General features: G+C 39.2%; 1 protein-coding gene across 3 annotated transcripts in view; it reads left to right on the top strand.

Moving 5' to 3' along the window:
- fndc3a (fibronectin type III domain containing 3A) overlaps positions 1-17,610 on the top strand; it is a 73,882-nt gene that overhangs the window by 52,196 nt on the left and 4,076 nt on the right. For all 3 annotated transcript variants that reach the window (XM_036563293.1, XM_036563306.1, XM_036563299.1), the window contains 20 exons: positions 854-930; positions 1,109-1,349; positions 2,074-2,391; positions 4,320-4,378; positions 5,702-5,871; positions 6,644-6,703; positions 6,816-6,954; positions 7,405-7,458; positions 8,070-8,194; positions 8,325-8,499; positions 9,666-9,752; positions 12,599-12,737; positions 12,837-12,905; positions 13,010-13,128; positions 14,028-14,133; positions 14,251-14,426; positions 14,747-14,860; positions 15,059-15,208; positions 16,316-16,665; positions 16,921-17,133. In XM_036563293.1, coding sequence (XP_036419186.1) covers positions 854-930; positions 1,109-1,349; positions 2,074-2,391; positions 4,320-4,378; positions 5,702-5,871; positions 6,644-6,703; positions 6,816-6,954; positions 7,405-7,458; positions 8,070-8,194; positions 8,325-8,499; positions 9,666-9,752; positions 12,599-12,737; positions 12,837-12,905; positions 13,010-13,128; positions 14,028-14,133; positions 14,251-14,426; positions 14,747-14,860; positions 15,059-15,208; positions 16,316-16,665; positions 16,921-17,133 — 2,941 coding nt within the window. The remainder of the gene's footprint in view (positions 1-853; positions 931-1,108; positions 1,350-2,073; positions 2,392-4,319; positions 4,379-5,701; positions 5,872-6,643; positions 6,704-6,815; positions 6,955-7,404; positions 7,459-8,069; positions 8,195-8,324; positions 8,500-9,665; positions 9,753-12,598; positions 12,738-12,836; positions 12,906-13,009; positions 13,129-14,027; positions 14,134-14,250; positions 14,427-14,746; positions 14,861-15,058; positions 15,209-16,315; positions 16,666-16,920; positions 17,134-17,610) is intronic.

Below are 17,610 nucleotides of genomic sequence, written 5' to 3'. Positions count from 1 at the left end.
AGACTCTACTGTCTAAACTTCCACTGACTATTACAGAATATTTCACACAGCTAAAATACGCTGCGCTGCATCTGTCATCTTTATTTTCCCCCACAGCACTGCAGCGTCAGCAATAGTTGGTGCTCAAAGCAAGTCACATATGTTTACAGAAGAGAGAGGGATATGGTCTAAACAAACACATCTGAAATCTACTCCAGCCATAAAGAACACCAAACACACTAGATTTTTGTATGTTAATTAAAATCTCATGAATGTTTCATAATGTTCATAGTGTAATTGCAGCAGTTCACCTTTTCTGTTTTCATCTTTATTGCATGGATGTGAAACAGAATGAATAAGCAAAAGACATAGGTGTTAAATTCTAATATGTTGTGGTCCATGTGAGTTGAATGCCTTTAAGACCCTGGGTTAAGGCCTACTCAGTATGTATCCTATAAGCAGTAATCATACGCCAGGATAAATACATAAAAAGGGCAAGCGGTATGGCAGAAATGTATCATCACAATACTTCGACGGCATTTTCACAATATTTAGTTTTAACCAATATGCAACAGCACTGCCAATAAATAGATAAATAGATAGACAGATAGTCAGTCAGTCAGTCAGTCAGTCAGTCAGTCACAGTAACTTTGTCTTATTGCTCACCCCCTACTGCCTAACTAATAAAGATATCAGCAGCGATGTTGGTTTAATGTGTCAGTATAAATCGTTGTACTGTTGTGCTTCTACTTCAAAGATTGTAGTCTTAATTTTTCTATTACCTACACTGGGGCCTAGTTTAAGAATAGTAACGATTTGACAGTAGATTGGTGTTAAATGTGACACTGTTATAATGATCATTTTACTTTTGCAGGTCCTGCTCAGGTTCCCATGATGTCCCCAAATGGTTCAGTGCCTCCAATCTATGTGCCTCCTGGATACGTTCAGCAAGTGAGTCCACATAGACCGTTTTGTTACTTCTGTGTTCTTGACAACATTTTGTTTTATGTCGTTTTACAAATTAGGCTTTAGCGTAACATCTGTACTTTATGTTCACACTGGAGAAGTCTTGTTGTGTCTCCCTGTCTTTTTCTTTATTCCTGTTTTTTTATCTCTCACTCTTGTATAGATCATTGAGGAGAATGGAGTGAGGCGGGTTTTGGTCTTACCTCAGGCGGAGTTCCACCCGGGGGGCCACTCTCCGCTGCACCACCCGCCCCACGCCCACCTGCAGGCCTTCATCCCCCATCCTCATCATCCTATCATGCCTCCTCCTCCTCACCTGTACTCAGGCATGGCCGGCAGTACAGGAGACATGAATGCCCAGTACATCTCGCAGTACCACCCAGCCCACATCTACTCAGAGCAGGGTGAGTATATAGACACCCTATCCTGATAGAAACTGAGCTACTTTAGGACTGAATATTCAGGACTGTACAGATTAGGGCTACAACTGTCATTTTTATAATTAATTAGGGTGATTATTTTTGTCGACTGTTATTCAGTTAGTCACTCATCTAACCATTATGCCTTCCTCTACGTTGGCCGGCAACATAAAACAACACACACAGTCAGAATTGTTGTTGTGAGCTTTGTCAATCGATCATTATTCAGATACATACAGTCGTATGCAAAAGTTTGGGTGCCCCTGGTCAAATGACGTTTTATTGGTTTTCTAAGTAAAGACTTATGTTTTAGTTTTTCAATATATTAAACTTTGCAAAAAGATATTGTGCACTAAATGTACTATATACTACAATGCCATATTTTAGTTTGATCCTTGTTTTCACTTATAAACATGTCTGTCTCATTCATTTGAAAACAATCCGGAAGTCTGAAATTCAAAAATTCAATGTGAAATGATTAAATATCGATTACTGTGTTGTTTTGACTTGACAGTATGTCCACCTATTACTGCTAGTTCATGTAGCTGTTGGAGACTGTCAGCCCTCTACTTATGGTTGCAAAAAGGAGAGAAGTTTATGGTTTTAGATTTGCTATCTCTCTTTGTTGCTGTTTGATATTATATTTGTTTCTGTATGTGTAACTGGTCAACCATATGTTGCAAGTCTCTCTGTCTGTATGTGTTTCCAGTTTCCTCAGACACTCACCCACCACACGGACGAACACCGTTTGTTCACAGGGATGAAAGGGCTAACAAAACCTATGAGCGCCTGCAAAAGAAGTTGAAAGAGCGGCAGGGTGGGCAGGCGGGTGGAGGGGGTGGTCTGGTTCCTTCCAAAGACAGTCCTCCCCTTTCTCCTCAGAAGAGCCGCGGAACCCCACCAGCAGGAGGGGACCTCCAGAATGGCCTCGGGCTTAAGGGGGTGGAGGAGCAGTGTCAGGCCAGTGCAACAGTCACTGGCCTGGGAATGGAATGTCCAGGGAGAGGGAGAGATGTGGAGCCTGGAGGTAGGGAGATGCTGAGTGCATCACTGTTTCATAGTCGTAGTGTGCATATGAGACTTCTGGAAGTAATTTTGCTGCCTGCTATGATATCCATTGAAATTCGAAAATATGAGAAATAAGTGATGGGTAAACTGAACCAGACCCGTATTTGTGCTGTCTCAATCTCAGGGCTCAGTCAGTTTAAGGGCATATTGCTGTAGCTGCTGTGGGGTTGTGATAAGAGGTATATGTCATAAGCCGAAAGCTGTAATGAGTATAATTCTTATCAGACATGAGTAATATGCATTTGAAACGTAGACACAATGTGCTGTTTTTGTTTGTTTGTTTTTATTTTTCCCCCATTTTAAATCGGTCTTAAATCGGAAACCTTTATTACTATAAGACAAATAGCTGTCATAAATGTACTATAATATGAGTAATATGAGTAATATATTAAGGTTTGAGGGACATTTCATGCATATATTATCAATAATGGTCTCCAGACTGCCAGCATATAGATAGACCAGCAAGAAGATACAAAGAGTTTAGGTAATAATAACACATAATAACATTTGACCTAAAATTCAGTAGACACTACCTGGTGTGATCACTTCTTTACTATAATCCCTTTGAATCCCCCCCCCTCCTTTTTCAAATACAGCTCTATTACTGGAGCAGTCAGAAATGGCAGAAATGATAGTCCTGTCAAATATCCACTCTAGTGCAGAAAATGGTGCTGGAGCTACTGAGTGGTGTGAATGGGTTTTAGGGACAGAGTCACTCGCTGACCTGAGTTTAGCCAGGCTGAGCGGTTCATCTCTGGCCTCATTAGCTTCAACAGCTAATGGAGCTAACAGCCATAATTAACCCAGACTGACTGACTGACTTGTGGCTTGTTGTAGCCAAAGTCAAAGCTAATACACAAAAGCTTCTCTATCACATGATGTGTGGAGCAACATTTCAGCATTCAGTACAGTGGGCCTGCACAATATAGACAGAAATGTCATATTGTGATTATTTGGTTCATATCACGGTTGATATTCATGCCAGGATATAGTTAAAAATAAGCTTGACACAAATTATTTATGCTGTAGTCCGTTCTAAAGCCAGTGAAATCTGTATTCTCGGTGCACATTTGGTACCACAGCAAAAGGAGAAATGCCATTAAGCATTTTATTAATTTCTAAATCTTTTATTTAAATCATAATAAAACCCACAACGACTATGCATTCAAATACTAAACCAGTAAGTTTAGGGCGAGAGCACATCGACCAAACACTGTCAGACTATTAACAACATAGACATTGAATCAGACAATTTGGGCCATTTTCATATGTGGTACTGAAATCCAGTATGCAGCTGTGTGACCTCTTTCTGAACAGTCAGAATTCCTGCAAGATAGTCCAGTTTAATCTTCATCATAATTTTGCACACAGGAATAGATACCTTACAGCAACATCATCAAAACTGTAGTTACACTTCATGTTTTTTTTTTTCTTCAAGGATCAGCAAGACTTATGCAGGCAGTGTGAACAAATAAACACTTCTAACGAGAGAATGAAACTAACAGCTTTTCAGTTGTTCAGGCTTTTTTGAAAAAACAATTAAACAAAAGAAATTGAGCTTCCTTTCTCTGTTTGAGAAGCTTTCACACTTATATTTAGAAATGTATTACTCATTTTTATTGTAACGTCTCCTGTTTGTCCTCCAAGTTTAAAATAGTAGTTTGCACAGCTCAGCGGTACTGATTTAACCCTGAACCACCATTGTTGATTTCTTGCAGGACAAATTTTTCAATACCAGTTTTGCAGAGACCAGTATCTTATAATAATGAAAATAATTAACAAACCTACATTCTGTAGCCCTAATGTAGAGACTGTCCAAAGAGATGTTCGTAATAGTTTACTAAAGAAGTGAATACGTTTCCTTACATTGTTGCTTTCTATTCTCAGAACTGAATGAAAAGACGCAGGCGCTTCAAGAATGGTTAAACAATATCGGCAAGCCAGTGGTGAGTATGTGGAAGATTTATGTCTACATTCAATGGCTGATTTTGCTGGTTGAACAGCCTCTAAATAGCATATGAGCAGTTTGGTTTTCATGAATTTAAGGTGTTATTCAAACACTGCTGAAACTGAAAGTTTTCGCATTCTCCTCAACGATAAACACCTGATAAAGATGGTGTGATCGTGCTTTCATAATGTCTGTCATTTGCATGTTTTGAACAGTTATGCATGCATGCATGAGTCCTGTCCCCAGATGATCTAAATGATAGCTCACTGTCTAGGACCATTAAAGCTGTATGTAGCTTAATGAATATTATAATATTGTGACTAATGTATTTTGTTCCAGTGATTAGGGTTAAATGTATAAACACTCAGACTTTTCTTTATATATAGGTCAGTAATGATCATCTGTCGTTTCTCTCAGTGTTCAAAACTTGTGCCAGCCAGTTTAAAAATTATGTGAACCAACAAATAAGTATTCAGATAACAGTTTGTCCTCTGTGGCAATCCAAGTTCAGACAAAGTTTCAGGAAAATAGACTATCCACAAAGGAACTCAGCTTAACAGATCTTAAATCATGCCTTGCTTTTAGGATGTTTTTTTTTTCTTGAGATTTTGGCCTTGTCAGTAAAAAGGTCCTGTTGGTCTAAATTCTGGCCCCTGAGGGTTTTTAGTTACCAGTTTTAGTTACTGTCCTTGTGTAGTGACAAGTGAGACATTGTCGTCATTCTCCTCACAAGAGACCAGAGAGACAAAATAGAAAGACAGACAGAAATGCAGTGGGCAGTGGAGCGAAGGCTCTGGTAAAGGCCTTCTTGGATGAATGGATTATTTCCAGGGAGATGAGCACAGGGAATAGAGATTGCAGAAGTGAAATAGCATGGAGAACAAAGAAGTAGGACTTAACTTGAAAAGGGAAAAAACAGGATTTAACTTGTTTCACTATGTTTTTTTTTTGCGTCCATGCCCTGCTGATGCTTGATATATTTGGGTATTTTTATCAAAGAATCAAAAAAGGTCCACAGGCGTACAGCCGTAACTAAAGGATAGACATTCTTCTCAAGTGGAACAAAGCTAAAATAAAGAATATTCCCCCCATCTTCCTCTCTTGCTTGCATAAGGAGTTTTCTTTAGTTTACAAGAATAGTAAGTTTCCCAAACTGATCTTACATGACTCATTTCAGAGACATTGAAGATGCAGCCAGGCATAATGATATGTTTACATTCATATCGACCCATTCAGAATTTTATTCCTCAGAGTCATCAAAGTTTTAAATAAAAAAGCAAAAAGAACAAACCAAATCAGTAGCATTTCTTAATTTCTTAAGGTGACGGACATTCAGGCGAGAGGAGCGAGTCTGTGCTGGGTAGCACCAGTGATGACAGTGGCAGACGAGGAGCAGAAGGAGGGAGAGGAGAAATCTGAGGATCCGAGCTTCAGCTATGAAGTGTCTGTCTCCTACTGTGGCAAAGATGGAAAATACAACACTGCCTGCAGGTAAAGCTGGGCTGGGAAGAGGGTAACTAAGATGTTTGCAGGTTGCACAAGGTTCAGAACTTAAATAAACCCAAATACATGGACATGGATAGACATGACCCCAGCCCAAGCCTTTGCAAGTTTGAATATGAAGCCACCGCACACGTCACGTAGCATCACATAGCAGCATTGCAGTGAGAGCAGCAATAGACATCAGGTTCATTTTTACACTCCAGTAAATTCAGTGTAAAACTTTTAACATAATTTAACATGTTTGGCATCTGTTTACTATCTCTTCATAAACTGACTGTTTTCAAGCTGAAAGATATGAGGTGAGAAAAATAGACTGGTAACATTAGCTTAGGTAACATACCATTAGAATTTCTCTGTTTAACTGCAGCCTACTGTATTGATATGGATCACTTTCTTGAATTGAATTCTGTAAATTATGGTAATAATAGTTAGATTTAGAAATACCTCAACATACTTGACTGCCCTTATACATCATCTTTATCTCAAGCTTAAAAAATAATAGAATTTAATGATTGCAAGTATGTCATGTATCTCACTCCTGGAATTGATAAAGTATGGACCTACTAAGTTTAATTGTGGTTTTTGGCCTGGTTGGGCCTGTGAAAACCTAGTTTATGCTCACTTTGATCTTATTTATGTGGTTTGTGTTCTTTTTTTTTATCAGTGATCATCTTAGTGAGCTGCTGTTGTCTCATTTAAGTGGATATTTTATTAAATCAGTCCTCTACCTTTTTCTCTTGCTTTTGTCATTTTGTTCCAGTGGTAAGGAACTAAGTGCAACCATAGAGGACCTAAGACCAGCAACAGACTACCATGTCAGGTTTGTATTCAAGCTTTGTCACTGTTCATTAGTGTTGAGTTGACTAAAAGCCAAATTAAATCACATTTGTGTGTATGTGCGTGTCCTCATGCGTGTACACTTGCACCTGCAGGGTGCAGGCCATGTATAACTGTTTACAGGGAAACCCCTCTGAGCCTGCGAGTTTCACTACTCTGAGCTGTGAGCCTGATACACCCAGCCCACCTCGCAAAGCCAGTGGCACGAAAAGCAACCTTGTCCTGCAGTGGAAGGTACAAACACACGCAGCTCTGTGTCTAAGCATCTACCCAAACCTTAAATATCTTGCTTTGTGTGTTATGTTCTCCGTGTAAATATATCTCACTCGCTGTCTTTCACACACTCGAAAGTTTTGAGCAATCAGTAGATGTAACATGCAGAAACAGGTGGTCATTCTGCTTTTTACAGGTGTTTTTGAAAAACTTTTTTGTTATTGAAGCAGTTTATTTCATATTCAGAGTGTCTACTGTAGACTGAACAAATCTGTTGAGCACCTAGTCAATACTGTTGTATTTTTTATCTGATTATATAGTCAAAGAAAATATAGTGTAATTTAGAAGCATGCACTTGATGAAAACTTATTTAACTGTCATCATTGTTGTTCATGTAGGTCTTTAATAGCTAATAGCAAACACTCATAGCTAATAGCTGCGTTGGCTAACAAAATAAATGTCTCTTTCCAGGCTCCATGTGACAATGGTTCCAAAATACAAAACTACATTCTACAGTGGGATGAGGTACGGCCTTATGCACCTAATGTGTTTGTCTCAGATCTTATGACTCTTTGTAATTGTCAGTATTTGTGTTAGTTGTGTATTGTTTTCTGAAGAAATTAGTAGGGATGCACAATGATATCGGAATCATATCTGCATCGGTAAATGTTTGCTTAAAAAATATATTGGTATTTAGCAGATATTTAGATTTGACCTATATTTCAAAAAATTATTTGGTGACATATTTATTGTACTGTGGAAAAGAAGAACGTTTAGGCTACACTTTTCATAACCCTAAAGAAATTAATGTTATATTTCTCCTTAATGCTAATCCAGGTAGATGTAATCCTAATTTCTGCATTTAATAAATGTTTATGTATGCCTAGAAATTAGTAATATTAGATATTGCAAACTAATTTGAACATATCAGATACTGTTTGATTGTAATTTCCTTTTTGAAAACATAGAAGAATCATATTGTGCAGCAATGATCAGTTTGTACCTGTTCATATATGGTTGAACAGCGGTATTTTCTTAGTCATAGTAGATATTGTTTCTGATCCCTGTTCTGTGAAAGAAATTGTCTGATTGTATGTGATTGTTCTTTTCTGTGTTGCGATGCACCATCTAAACAGGGTAAGGGCACAGGAGTGTTTGAGCAGTGCTATTATGGCCCCCTGAAGCAGTATAGAGTGACCAAGCTCTCTCCTGCGACCAAATACTCATTCCGCCTCGCGGCCAAAAACGACATGGGTGTCAGGTATGATACTGACACAGTTTCATTAGGTATTCCCAGAAGTGCTTGTTTAGCCCCACTTTTGAGGATATTTTTTGTATAGCCTGATGAACGTGTGCTTTCACTAGTATGACCCCTCTCTCTATTTGTGTAGTGAGTTCAGTGAACCTGTAGACATGATGACATCGTGCAGTGTCCCTGCACCCCCACTGAGGCCAGAGTTGATCCAGGCTGGGGTCACCTGGCTCTGCCTGCAGTGGAACAGGCCAGTTGGATCACCTAAAGAAGACGAAATTGGCTATGTGCTGGAAATGGAGGAAGAGGGCTCGGTAAGACGTTAGCACAAGTTCACACTTATACACATGAACACTTACTCCTGAATTAAATTAGAAGTGGGTGACATGACAAACATTTAACATCACAATACTTTGAGTTCTACATGTAACTTGGAAGTTTGTAGCCCAGTTTAAGCCCAATTTGAGCTGCTTTTGGACATTCTGATACTTTTATTGTTTGTGAAAATGACCGTGAAGGGTCAGAGAGTTGACTCTGCTGGCAGAAGTTTGCAAAAATCAAACAGAGGGTAAATAAAATGATGCGTTTTTGCCATCCATGCGTTTGGTTTGTTCTAATTAAATTTATTGTCTCTGAATAAACGGTGCTCAGTATCATGTAAATATTTACATGTTACCCAACTCTAACTGACTGCATTTAAATAACAGAAAGGTCTCTCAAATGAGAGCTTCTACAGAGAGCAGTTATTATTCACTAGTTGTTGTTGTTTGCAGGCTGTGCATGCGGCTGTTCAGTGTCCTAAAAGAATTGACAATACCTATGATAATTATCTGTCTCACAATGTCACTGACATGTTTTCTCTTTCGTTCACATACAGCTTTTTTCTGCTTTATATCTGTAGCTTGCCAAGCTAGCACTGAAGCAGTAGGCGTCATTACCCTACTTTTAATAACATTCAGACTTTAACCTGATCGGGTACAATACATAGGTGTGCTGTAAACATTACATTTGTGTTTTTAGCAGATGCACTTATTCATAGCAATTTAAAATGAAATGCGAGTGTGTTGTGAAGTCTTCCAAAGTATTTATTTTAGTAGCATTAATGTTCATATCTGAGGGGAGAAAGCAAAATTTAATTTCCTGTATGGGGACACTGTGTTGTTAAAGACTTACAATCAGTTATTACTAGGAACTACATATGAATCAAAATGGTTTGTTTTTGAACAGATCGCTGTTTTTTTTCAGAATTGATATTCACTGGTTTTTAATTTTCCACCACTCTCGCATTGAGACAAAGCAATAGATGGTCATACTCAAAGTATATTGTGATGTAATTCATCACAGTAATGATAACGTATCGTCCCTCATTGGCTGCATTTGGGAAATGGAAAAGTCTCTCTCGCACTTAGTGCACATTCACATACTAGAACCACTTAATTTGCTGCAAACTGCTGATTGACAGTGTGTTATGGATGTGCAGGGTTATGGATTCCAGCCCAGCTACGATGGTGATGAGGTGTCATGCACAGTGAGGAATCTTCACAGGAGCACCAAGTACAAGTTCAGGGTGAGAGTAACTTCCTCTTTGCTATGTGCATTCTCTGTGAATGTTTAACTTTATGTGGGTGTAAGTGAGTCATTTATCTGCTGAGCCAGTGCCATTAGACTCCAGTGGCCAGCACAACACTGCCATTGGAGCTTGTGCATGGAACTGGCCCCAGTGAGCTTACATTCATTATTCTCATCATTAGCATTTTTGGATGAAGTGTTCCTTTAGCATTACTCCTGGATTGAATCAGCTCTTAAGAGACCAGCTGCTCTGCTGCTACTGCTTTTTCTGTCATCACTCTTTCTCATATTTTTCTTTACTTCCTCCTTTCATGTTGTGTTTTTGTTACATGGCAGAGAACAATGTGGAGCACTACCTCACAGCTCTTTGGTGTCATCAGAGAAAGGCCTGATTGCAATTATGTTTCCAAAAACAAAAGTGTATTAATGTGATCAGAGCTCCTGGGTGGAAGCTGATGAGACTCTTGTTACCTGCTGAGTAACTCTCCCCTCTTACAGCTCCAATTATATCCCATCACCATGACTGAACAGGGAGCTCCACTGACTATTGATTATACTAATGAAGCCGCATGAGCAGATTAATGATTTGTCCTAGTTTTGTGTGCATTTTTGGGTTCTACTGGAAATGTGTAGTGCCCAAAGGTGTAGCAGTGGAGCCTTCTTTGAGTATAACAGTACTTTCATCCATTAGTAAATCTTGGGTCTTTTTTCTTAGAGATGGCACAATACCACTTTTTCTGTTCTTGTGCTGATATGATATTGAAAACAGGATATTTTTGAATGAGCCAATTCACTAAAATTTGATTTGGATGGAATTTTAATTTGGATTTGATTATTCAGACACTTTCTTTTGCTATTTAATAGGCATATATCCACACATAATGTCTTTTTAGGTTGTACTTATAAATATGACCGAATAAATGTATATTCTTAGGCATAAACAAAAATAATTTCTTCTTTCATACGTAATGGGTGAAAAAAAAGTGTTTGCACATGACAAATCAACAACATTATTCATTTTTATTTCAAAGCCGTTGTTGACACAGCTTTGAGACGTCTACGATAAAAAGCAATTACGTTTTCGTAGCATTGCTGTTCAGTTTTGGCTCCTTCCTCTTGACAAACTGTCTTCCCCATCTGATGGACTAGCAAAATCCACCATAATTTTTAAAAATTATATTCAGATCTGGAGGTTGGCTAGTCCATGAAAGCACCATCTTTAAAAGCCAGTCTTGAGTTATTTAGACTGTATGCTTGGGGTCATTGTCTTGTGAAAAACTGCATCTTCTCCTAGGATTGTCAAAGTCATTAAATTTTGCCTGATAATTGACTGTCAAAAATATTACTTATATATACTAATTAATGATTTGATTTTCTTTGCAACTATTAAAATACAAGCATAAATTGGCCAGATTGGCTGATTACTAAGTAACCACCTATGGTTACTTATTAGGTAACAGTGGTTAAACTGTCAGATCAGTACATTACACTGTTATGTGCTCAGTCACACAAATTTGAGCAAAGCTATGTTCGCCATGACACTGAAAATATAAGCAAAAAAACACTCATGTTAGTGTACGTTACAATGTTACAGTTAGCTACATAGCTAGCAAATAAACAAATACTACTCAACACCGCCCTCGTAACATGTTACAGCACAATGTTAAAAGTTATAGTTATATACTTTAAGTCCCATGATGTCCCAATGAATTCAATTACTTCTTTTGTTTATTTGTTTGCCTGAACCCAACACACTCCGTTTACATTTTGTTGCAGCATAATGTGACTAAAATCTGACAACTGTAGAAAATTATTGTAGTTGGCTTGATCATCTCAAATAATTGTGATTTGATGATTATGTAATAATTGTCCAGACAGGCCTTTCTTCTACCCAGATTTAGTTTATGGGCAGATGAGATTAAATTCTCTTCTAATATGTACTGGTACATCACTCTATTCATGTTTCCTTCAGTGATGTTTAATGCCTCAGTACTGTATGCAGAGAAGCTGCCCCGTATCATGATGCTCCCATCTCCATTAATTTTTCAAAACAGTTCTGATGTGTCTAAATGCTTGTGTGCAGATTTTAGACACTCTGTGCTTGTTTTCAGCAGAAGAGTTTTCTGTAGGATGTTGGAACAGAGATGTTTGCGGATTCAATTCAGTTCATTACTTAATTCTTCTCTGTGTCATGTTCCTGCTGCTTTCAGGTTGTCCTGACTGCTGGCTGCTCTCTTATCTTCCTTGTCACTAGTCTGAGAAAAGCTGTAGGTGTAGTTCAGTGAGTTTTCCAATTGTGCATTATTGAACCAGTTTTACTAGTAGGGATGTTTAAGGCCTTTGCTATGGCTCTGTAGCTTTTCTATTCAAGTGATGTTTACTGTTTTTCCTTGAGAACTGAATGAAACCTTCACTTCATTGCTACTTGTGTGCAATCTTCCCAATGTCTTTTATAATTTGCACAAGCACAAGAATACCCCTTTTTTTGCAGCAGCAGCAGCAGCAGCATTGAAATGTACAACTTGATACACGTGGATGTTAATATAGTGTCTGAATGCTTTTAACTAATTTTGTTTTTTAAACATATCTTTGTTTATGCTTATGAATACATATGTTTTTGTTCATATTTGTAAGTACAAAGTCAAAAGGAATTATCTGAGAAAATTTAAAGTTAGTGTATGTACTAGAAGTATATTAAATAACAAAAACAAAGGAAGCATGTGAATGCTTGTTTCCATACACTACATCACTACATTGCTTTTATGGCGTTTATTTTCTTGGAAATTAGTTATTACGCCAGTTAGTGCTGCTGTGGCTTTAGGTCTTTTTTCTGTGTTGTTTCAGGTTGCTGCATATAATACAGAAGGGAAGAGTAACCCCAGTCCTGTGTCTGAGTTCACCACGGCCCCAGACAGACCAAGCTGCCCCTGCAAACCCTCCGTCAAGGGCAAACCACATCCCACCAGCTTCCGCATGACCTGGGGTGAGTTCAGCTTTGAAATTCTAGCTGCACATGACTGTATTAGGCTGTATGCTTTGTGCTTTGTTACTGCCTGGTTACACCCAGTGTGCTTTCCCACAGATCCCCCGAAAGATAACGGTGGGTCAGATGTTACTGAGTATGTAGTGGAACTGTCTGAAGGCCTAAGTGGTACGTCCCAGTAAAAATGTTGTTCATAAAGTTGTTTAAATTCCTGATTGAAGCTTGAATTGTGATAATCATACAATAATTGTATGCGCACATTTGTATTTTAGGGTCATCTTGGGAGCAGGTGTACAGGGGCTCAGCAATGGAGTGTGTGTGTGATGGGCTGAAGCCAGGTTGGTCATACCAAGCTAGAGTCTACTGCCTCAGTGAAGGAGGCCAGAGCCCGGTAAAACTCAGATATGCATTCAAACATTTTAATCAAACCAGCGTTCACTGAGTCAGTGATGATTTTTACATGTATAGGCTTACAAACGTAAACAGAATTTACAGTCTCACCTTTTTCCCCCCAACACATACAATCTCAGTGTCATTTTCAGACATCTTTTTCACTCCTAATATTCCTAACTGATTTCTCAGTTTTTGTCAATTAAAAGCTTTTGCTATGTTGCTCATATCAGTTTCGTCTCCTAATCCCTGCAGTAATGGCATTGTCCATGCTTCTCGGATGCTTTTTTTTTCCCCCCATGTGTGGGGCTTGCCAGAACTGAGCAGTGAGTCATGCTGGTAGGCGTTGGTTTCCACAGCACTGAAAGTGAGCATGGCTTCAGATAGCTGTCACTGGTTCTGTCATATACACAGCTTTATCCCGAATAGCAGTTTTGTTCATGAAGATTTTCATTCATATATTCAGACATTCTCCATTCTGTTCGTTTTCATTCATGTACAATAGTAAAAGTCTTTGTTCCTCTTTGCTATCATTTAAAGGCAAACAAAATACAGCATTGTCTTATTTCTTTGTATTATTTTCATTTTCATATAATTTTAGTGTTGTATTTTTTAGTAATGCAATTAATACTGGTTGTCAGTATTAGTAAAATATGCCAAAATTTGCCTTTAGCAGAACAGAACCTTGTACTGTATGTCATCATGTATGCGACACTGCGATCTTTCTTTCTAATACATTCAGATGTCGTCATGATACGCACTGATTTCAGTAAGAGAGATGGCAATTCTTGTTGCACTCATTCAGCTATATGAGTATACTAGCGAACTGACAGATAGCTTCTACAGTGAAATGATTGCACAATTTTTTGTTTAGTTATGTTGTGTTTGTGTGTCTTTCAGATGTCGGAGACCCTGCAGGTCCAGATGCCAGCTGTTCCTCCTGGCCCGTGTCAGCCACCCAGAGTAGTTGGCAAGCCCAAAGCTAGAGAGGTTCAGCTTCGCTGGGGTAAGCTGGCACTGTTCATGTTCCTTTGTCCCCCCTGTGTTTTAGGGTATAAAGATTCTTTAGGGAATCACTCAAAGCACTGTAATCTCAAAGTTCACCATCATGTATGTGTCTCAGCTCCTCCGCAGGTGGATGGTGGGAGTGCTGTGTGTAGTTACAGTGTGGAGGTGTTTGCCCCCCAGGCTGAGGAGGGCAAAGAGGTGTACCAGGGCCCTGAGCTCGACTGCACTGTGTGTGGTCTACTGCCTGGAAGAACCTATGGCTTCCGCTTGAGAGCAGCCAACAAAGCTGGGGTAAGCGGTAGTTCCACACTGGAAAATATTGGAAACCTTAAGAGTGTTTTCTAAAGCGATTGGTGAAAAATCAAATTTATACTCACCCCAAATGTAGTCAAATGTAGAATTTTGCTTCTTTGGTTTTTCACTGGAGCTACAAGGCTAATGTAATTGAAACGTATATGCTTGTATATTGTTGAAATAATAATAAAAAAATAAAATAAAAAATATACAAATTATAAATATATATACATATATGTATTTTTTTCATTTTTAGTAGATTTTTTAGATCATTTGAAGAAGACTTACAATACTGTGTGTGTGGGTTTGATTCACAGTATGGACCGTCCTCAGAGCGCAGCGAGGTGACCACAGGACCAGGAGCCCCTGAGGCTTGTCAGCCTCCTCATATTGTCTGCAAATCGCCCTCATGTGCTGTGGTCAGCTGGGAAGTAAGCTTTACTTCTTGAGTATAATAAACCTTATCATGGAAATCACATTACTACAGAGTATTTTTAAGAACCCATAACCTTGATTTGTTGTGTGCAAGGAAACATCCCAGGTGTTCAGGACTAATTTCATTGCTTTAGCTAGCAGTTACACAAACGCCATGATGAAGTTGACAACAGTGCCTTCCTGCTTTGCTCCAGGCTCCGCCCTGTAATGGAGCAGCAGTGACCGAATACCGGCTGGAGTGGGGGGCAGCAGAGGGTAGCATGCAGGTGTGCTACACCGGATCTGGGATGAGCCATGAGCTGAAGGGTTTGCTACCTGCCACCAACTACTTCTGCAGAGTGCAGGTGAGCAGGAGACTGAGAGAGCTGTGGTACATCGTGAGAGCCAGATTACCACTGGTCTTGCACGACAAAAGAAATTTTGGGGCTGATTTTCCATGGTCCCTAATGACTAGTTAATGTTGGTGTCACTTAGTTATATTTGGAAGCAATTCTAAACTAACCAGTGTTCAGACTTCAGAAGCTCGATTTTAAGCCAGTTTCAAGTCTTAAGGCCAAATTGGTACAATAGTGCTGAATTTTCCTTTAAGCTGTTTAAGCTGTGACTAAAACCTGACCCAGGATGTTCTTTTTAATACAGATTTAGGCCTCATAGGAACGCAAGTCATGATTGCGTCACTGTTGGATGTTTACTGCCAGGTTCTGTATATTGTTCTCTGGGGGAGTGATGACTCAAAATAATGAACCATGGAAAAAAAGCCTGAATTACAGTGAAATTTATGCTGTCAGCCCCACCAGGTGGTTAGATAAGCTTACTGCAGTTATTTGGGTTTTTTTGGGAGGGGGGTTTTGTTTTTTTGTTAGTTTGTGTTTTGTTTTTTGTTTTTTTTTATGTTTTTGTTAAAATCAATATAAAATAAGAATTAACTGTTTCTGGCCAAACTAATGATTGATAAAAGCGAATGGAGGCTAGTTAGCATTATGAGAACAGGCTCACAGGTCCCTATAGCTCTCATGCAGTGAGGGAAGTGATGTGAATTTTAGATCAATTTTCTGTTACTCAGATAATGTCAGTTATGGTTTACATGTTAATTCTTACCACATGCTCATTCATATGTAGCTTCATTTGTAACGGTACAAATGCTTTCTATACTCACGTCTGACACTTTTATTCATTACCTTCTTTTTAATTACAAAACATAGAAGTGAATGTAAAAGGTAAGGGAATGGGTATTTGCGAGCATGCCTGTTGGCTTACGGATGCTAACACTGATTACCTACTGATTAAATACTGACTGAAATTTGGTATAAAATGAGACAGAACGTTTTGATACTCTGTATAGTAAAATATATTGAATTTTGATACTTAACCATAGTTGCCACACGGGTCTTTGTGTCACAGGAGCCCAGTCTGTGTATTTTTGTGCATTTATTTGCTTTGTCTTACTGCAGGCAGTGAATGTAGCTGGTGTGGGGCCCTTCAGTGACGTAGTTCTGTGCCAGACGCCATGCTCTGTGCCTGCGGCCGTCAGCAGCGTTCACGCTCTCCGTGAATCTGAGATGCGGGTGGAGGACAGAAGCTCTGACAGAGAAGAGGAGGAGGAGGAGGAGGGGGAGGAGGAGGGTGATGGGCCACTGCTCTACTCCCCATCCACCTGCCTGGGGCTGCGCTGGGAGGCGCCTTGTGATCATGGAGCAGAGATTACATCTTACCTGATCGACATTGGAGAGAGACAGCCAATTCTCACTGGCCCTGTAACCAAATACATTATACAGAACCTGCAGCCTGATACCAGCTACAGGTACAGACATGAGTTACAGTGCTAGGCTTATAGTTTGTGGCTCACTTCTATCTGATTTTCTAGAAACTGTACACCGACACTAGCAGGGGATGTAGAACATTAGTTACAGCACTACATGCTGCACTTTGTTACACTAAGCAATTTACCGTCTCCAAAGGCATTAGTCTCATCCTATGTTTAAGTACATTATGCTTGCCCTTTTTGTTGTTTTCTGGCCCAAACTGAATGTACAAATCATTTAAAACCTCTTTGCAGGATTAGGATTCAGGCTCTGAACAGCCTGGGTGCTGGTCCCTTTAGCCACACCTTTAAACTGAAGACCAAGCCCCTGCCCCCTTTGCCTCCACGCCTAGAGTGCACTGCATTCAGTCACCAGACCCTCAGGCTCAAGTGGGGTGAGGGTCCAGCCAAGAGCACCCCCACCGACTCTCTGCAGTACCACCTCCAAATGGAGGACAAGAATGGCAGGTGAGATCCTCCCTCACTCAGAGCGAGCATATGAGTTCCCCATCAGGTAGTGTCACAGGGTGCTTCTTAGGAGTTGAGACTTTAGCTTTTGCTAAATGTAATTGCATAATTAGTAAGGTAGTTACACAATTAATAACATTTATGCCACAATTTATGTCCTGCATCAGCATGTTCAGGTCTGTGCATCTGACTTTTGTGTTTCGATATTAAGAAATGCCAGAACATTGCAAAAAAGGAAAGAATGGTTCGTCACCTCAAATTCAAACTCTTCTTATACACACAAATGTGGTATTTTTTTAAAGGTTTAGAATCCACATCCGTTTGACTGAATTTCTCTGCTTACTCATTTAAACCATGAAAAATAATCTGGTAAATAATAAATGGTTAAACATAAAAAATAATAAAAGTGTGTGTTATTATTGTGCCCTCGACCTACTAAAATGGCATAAGAGCTTTTCTAAACCTCAACTTTTAAAT

The sequence above is a fragment of the Colossoma macropomum genome, unplaced genomic scaffold (genome assembly GCF_904425465.1).
Source record: "Colossoma macropomum unplaced genomic scaffold, Colossoma_macropomum, whole genome shotgun sequence".
Lineage (NCBI taxonomy): Eukaryota > Metazoa > Chordata > Actinopteri > Characiformes > Serrasalmidae > Colossoma > Colossoma macropomum.
The sequence above is the reverse complement of the archived record's forward strand: the minus strand, read 5'-3'. Positions and strand labels throughout refer to the sequence as shown.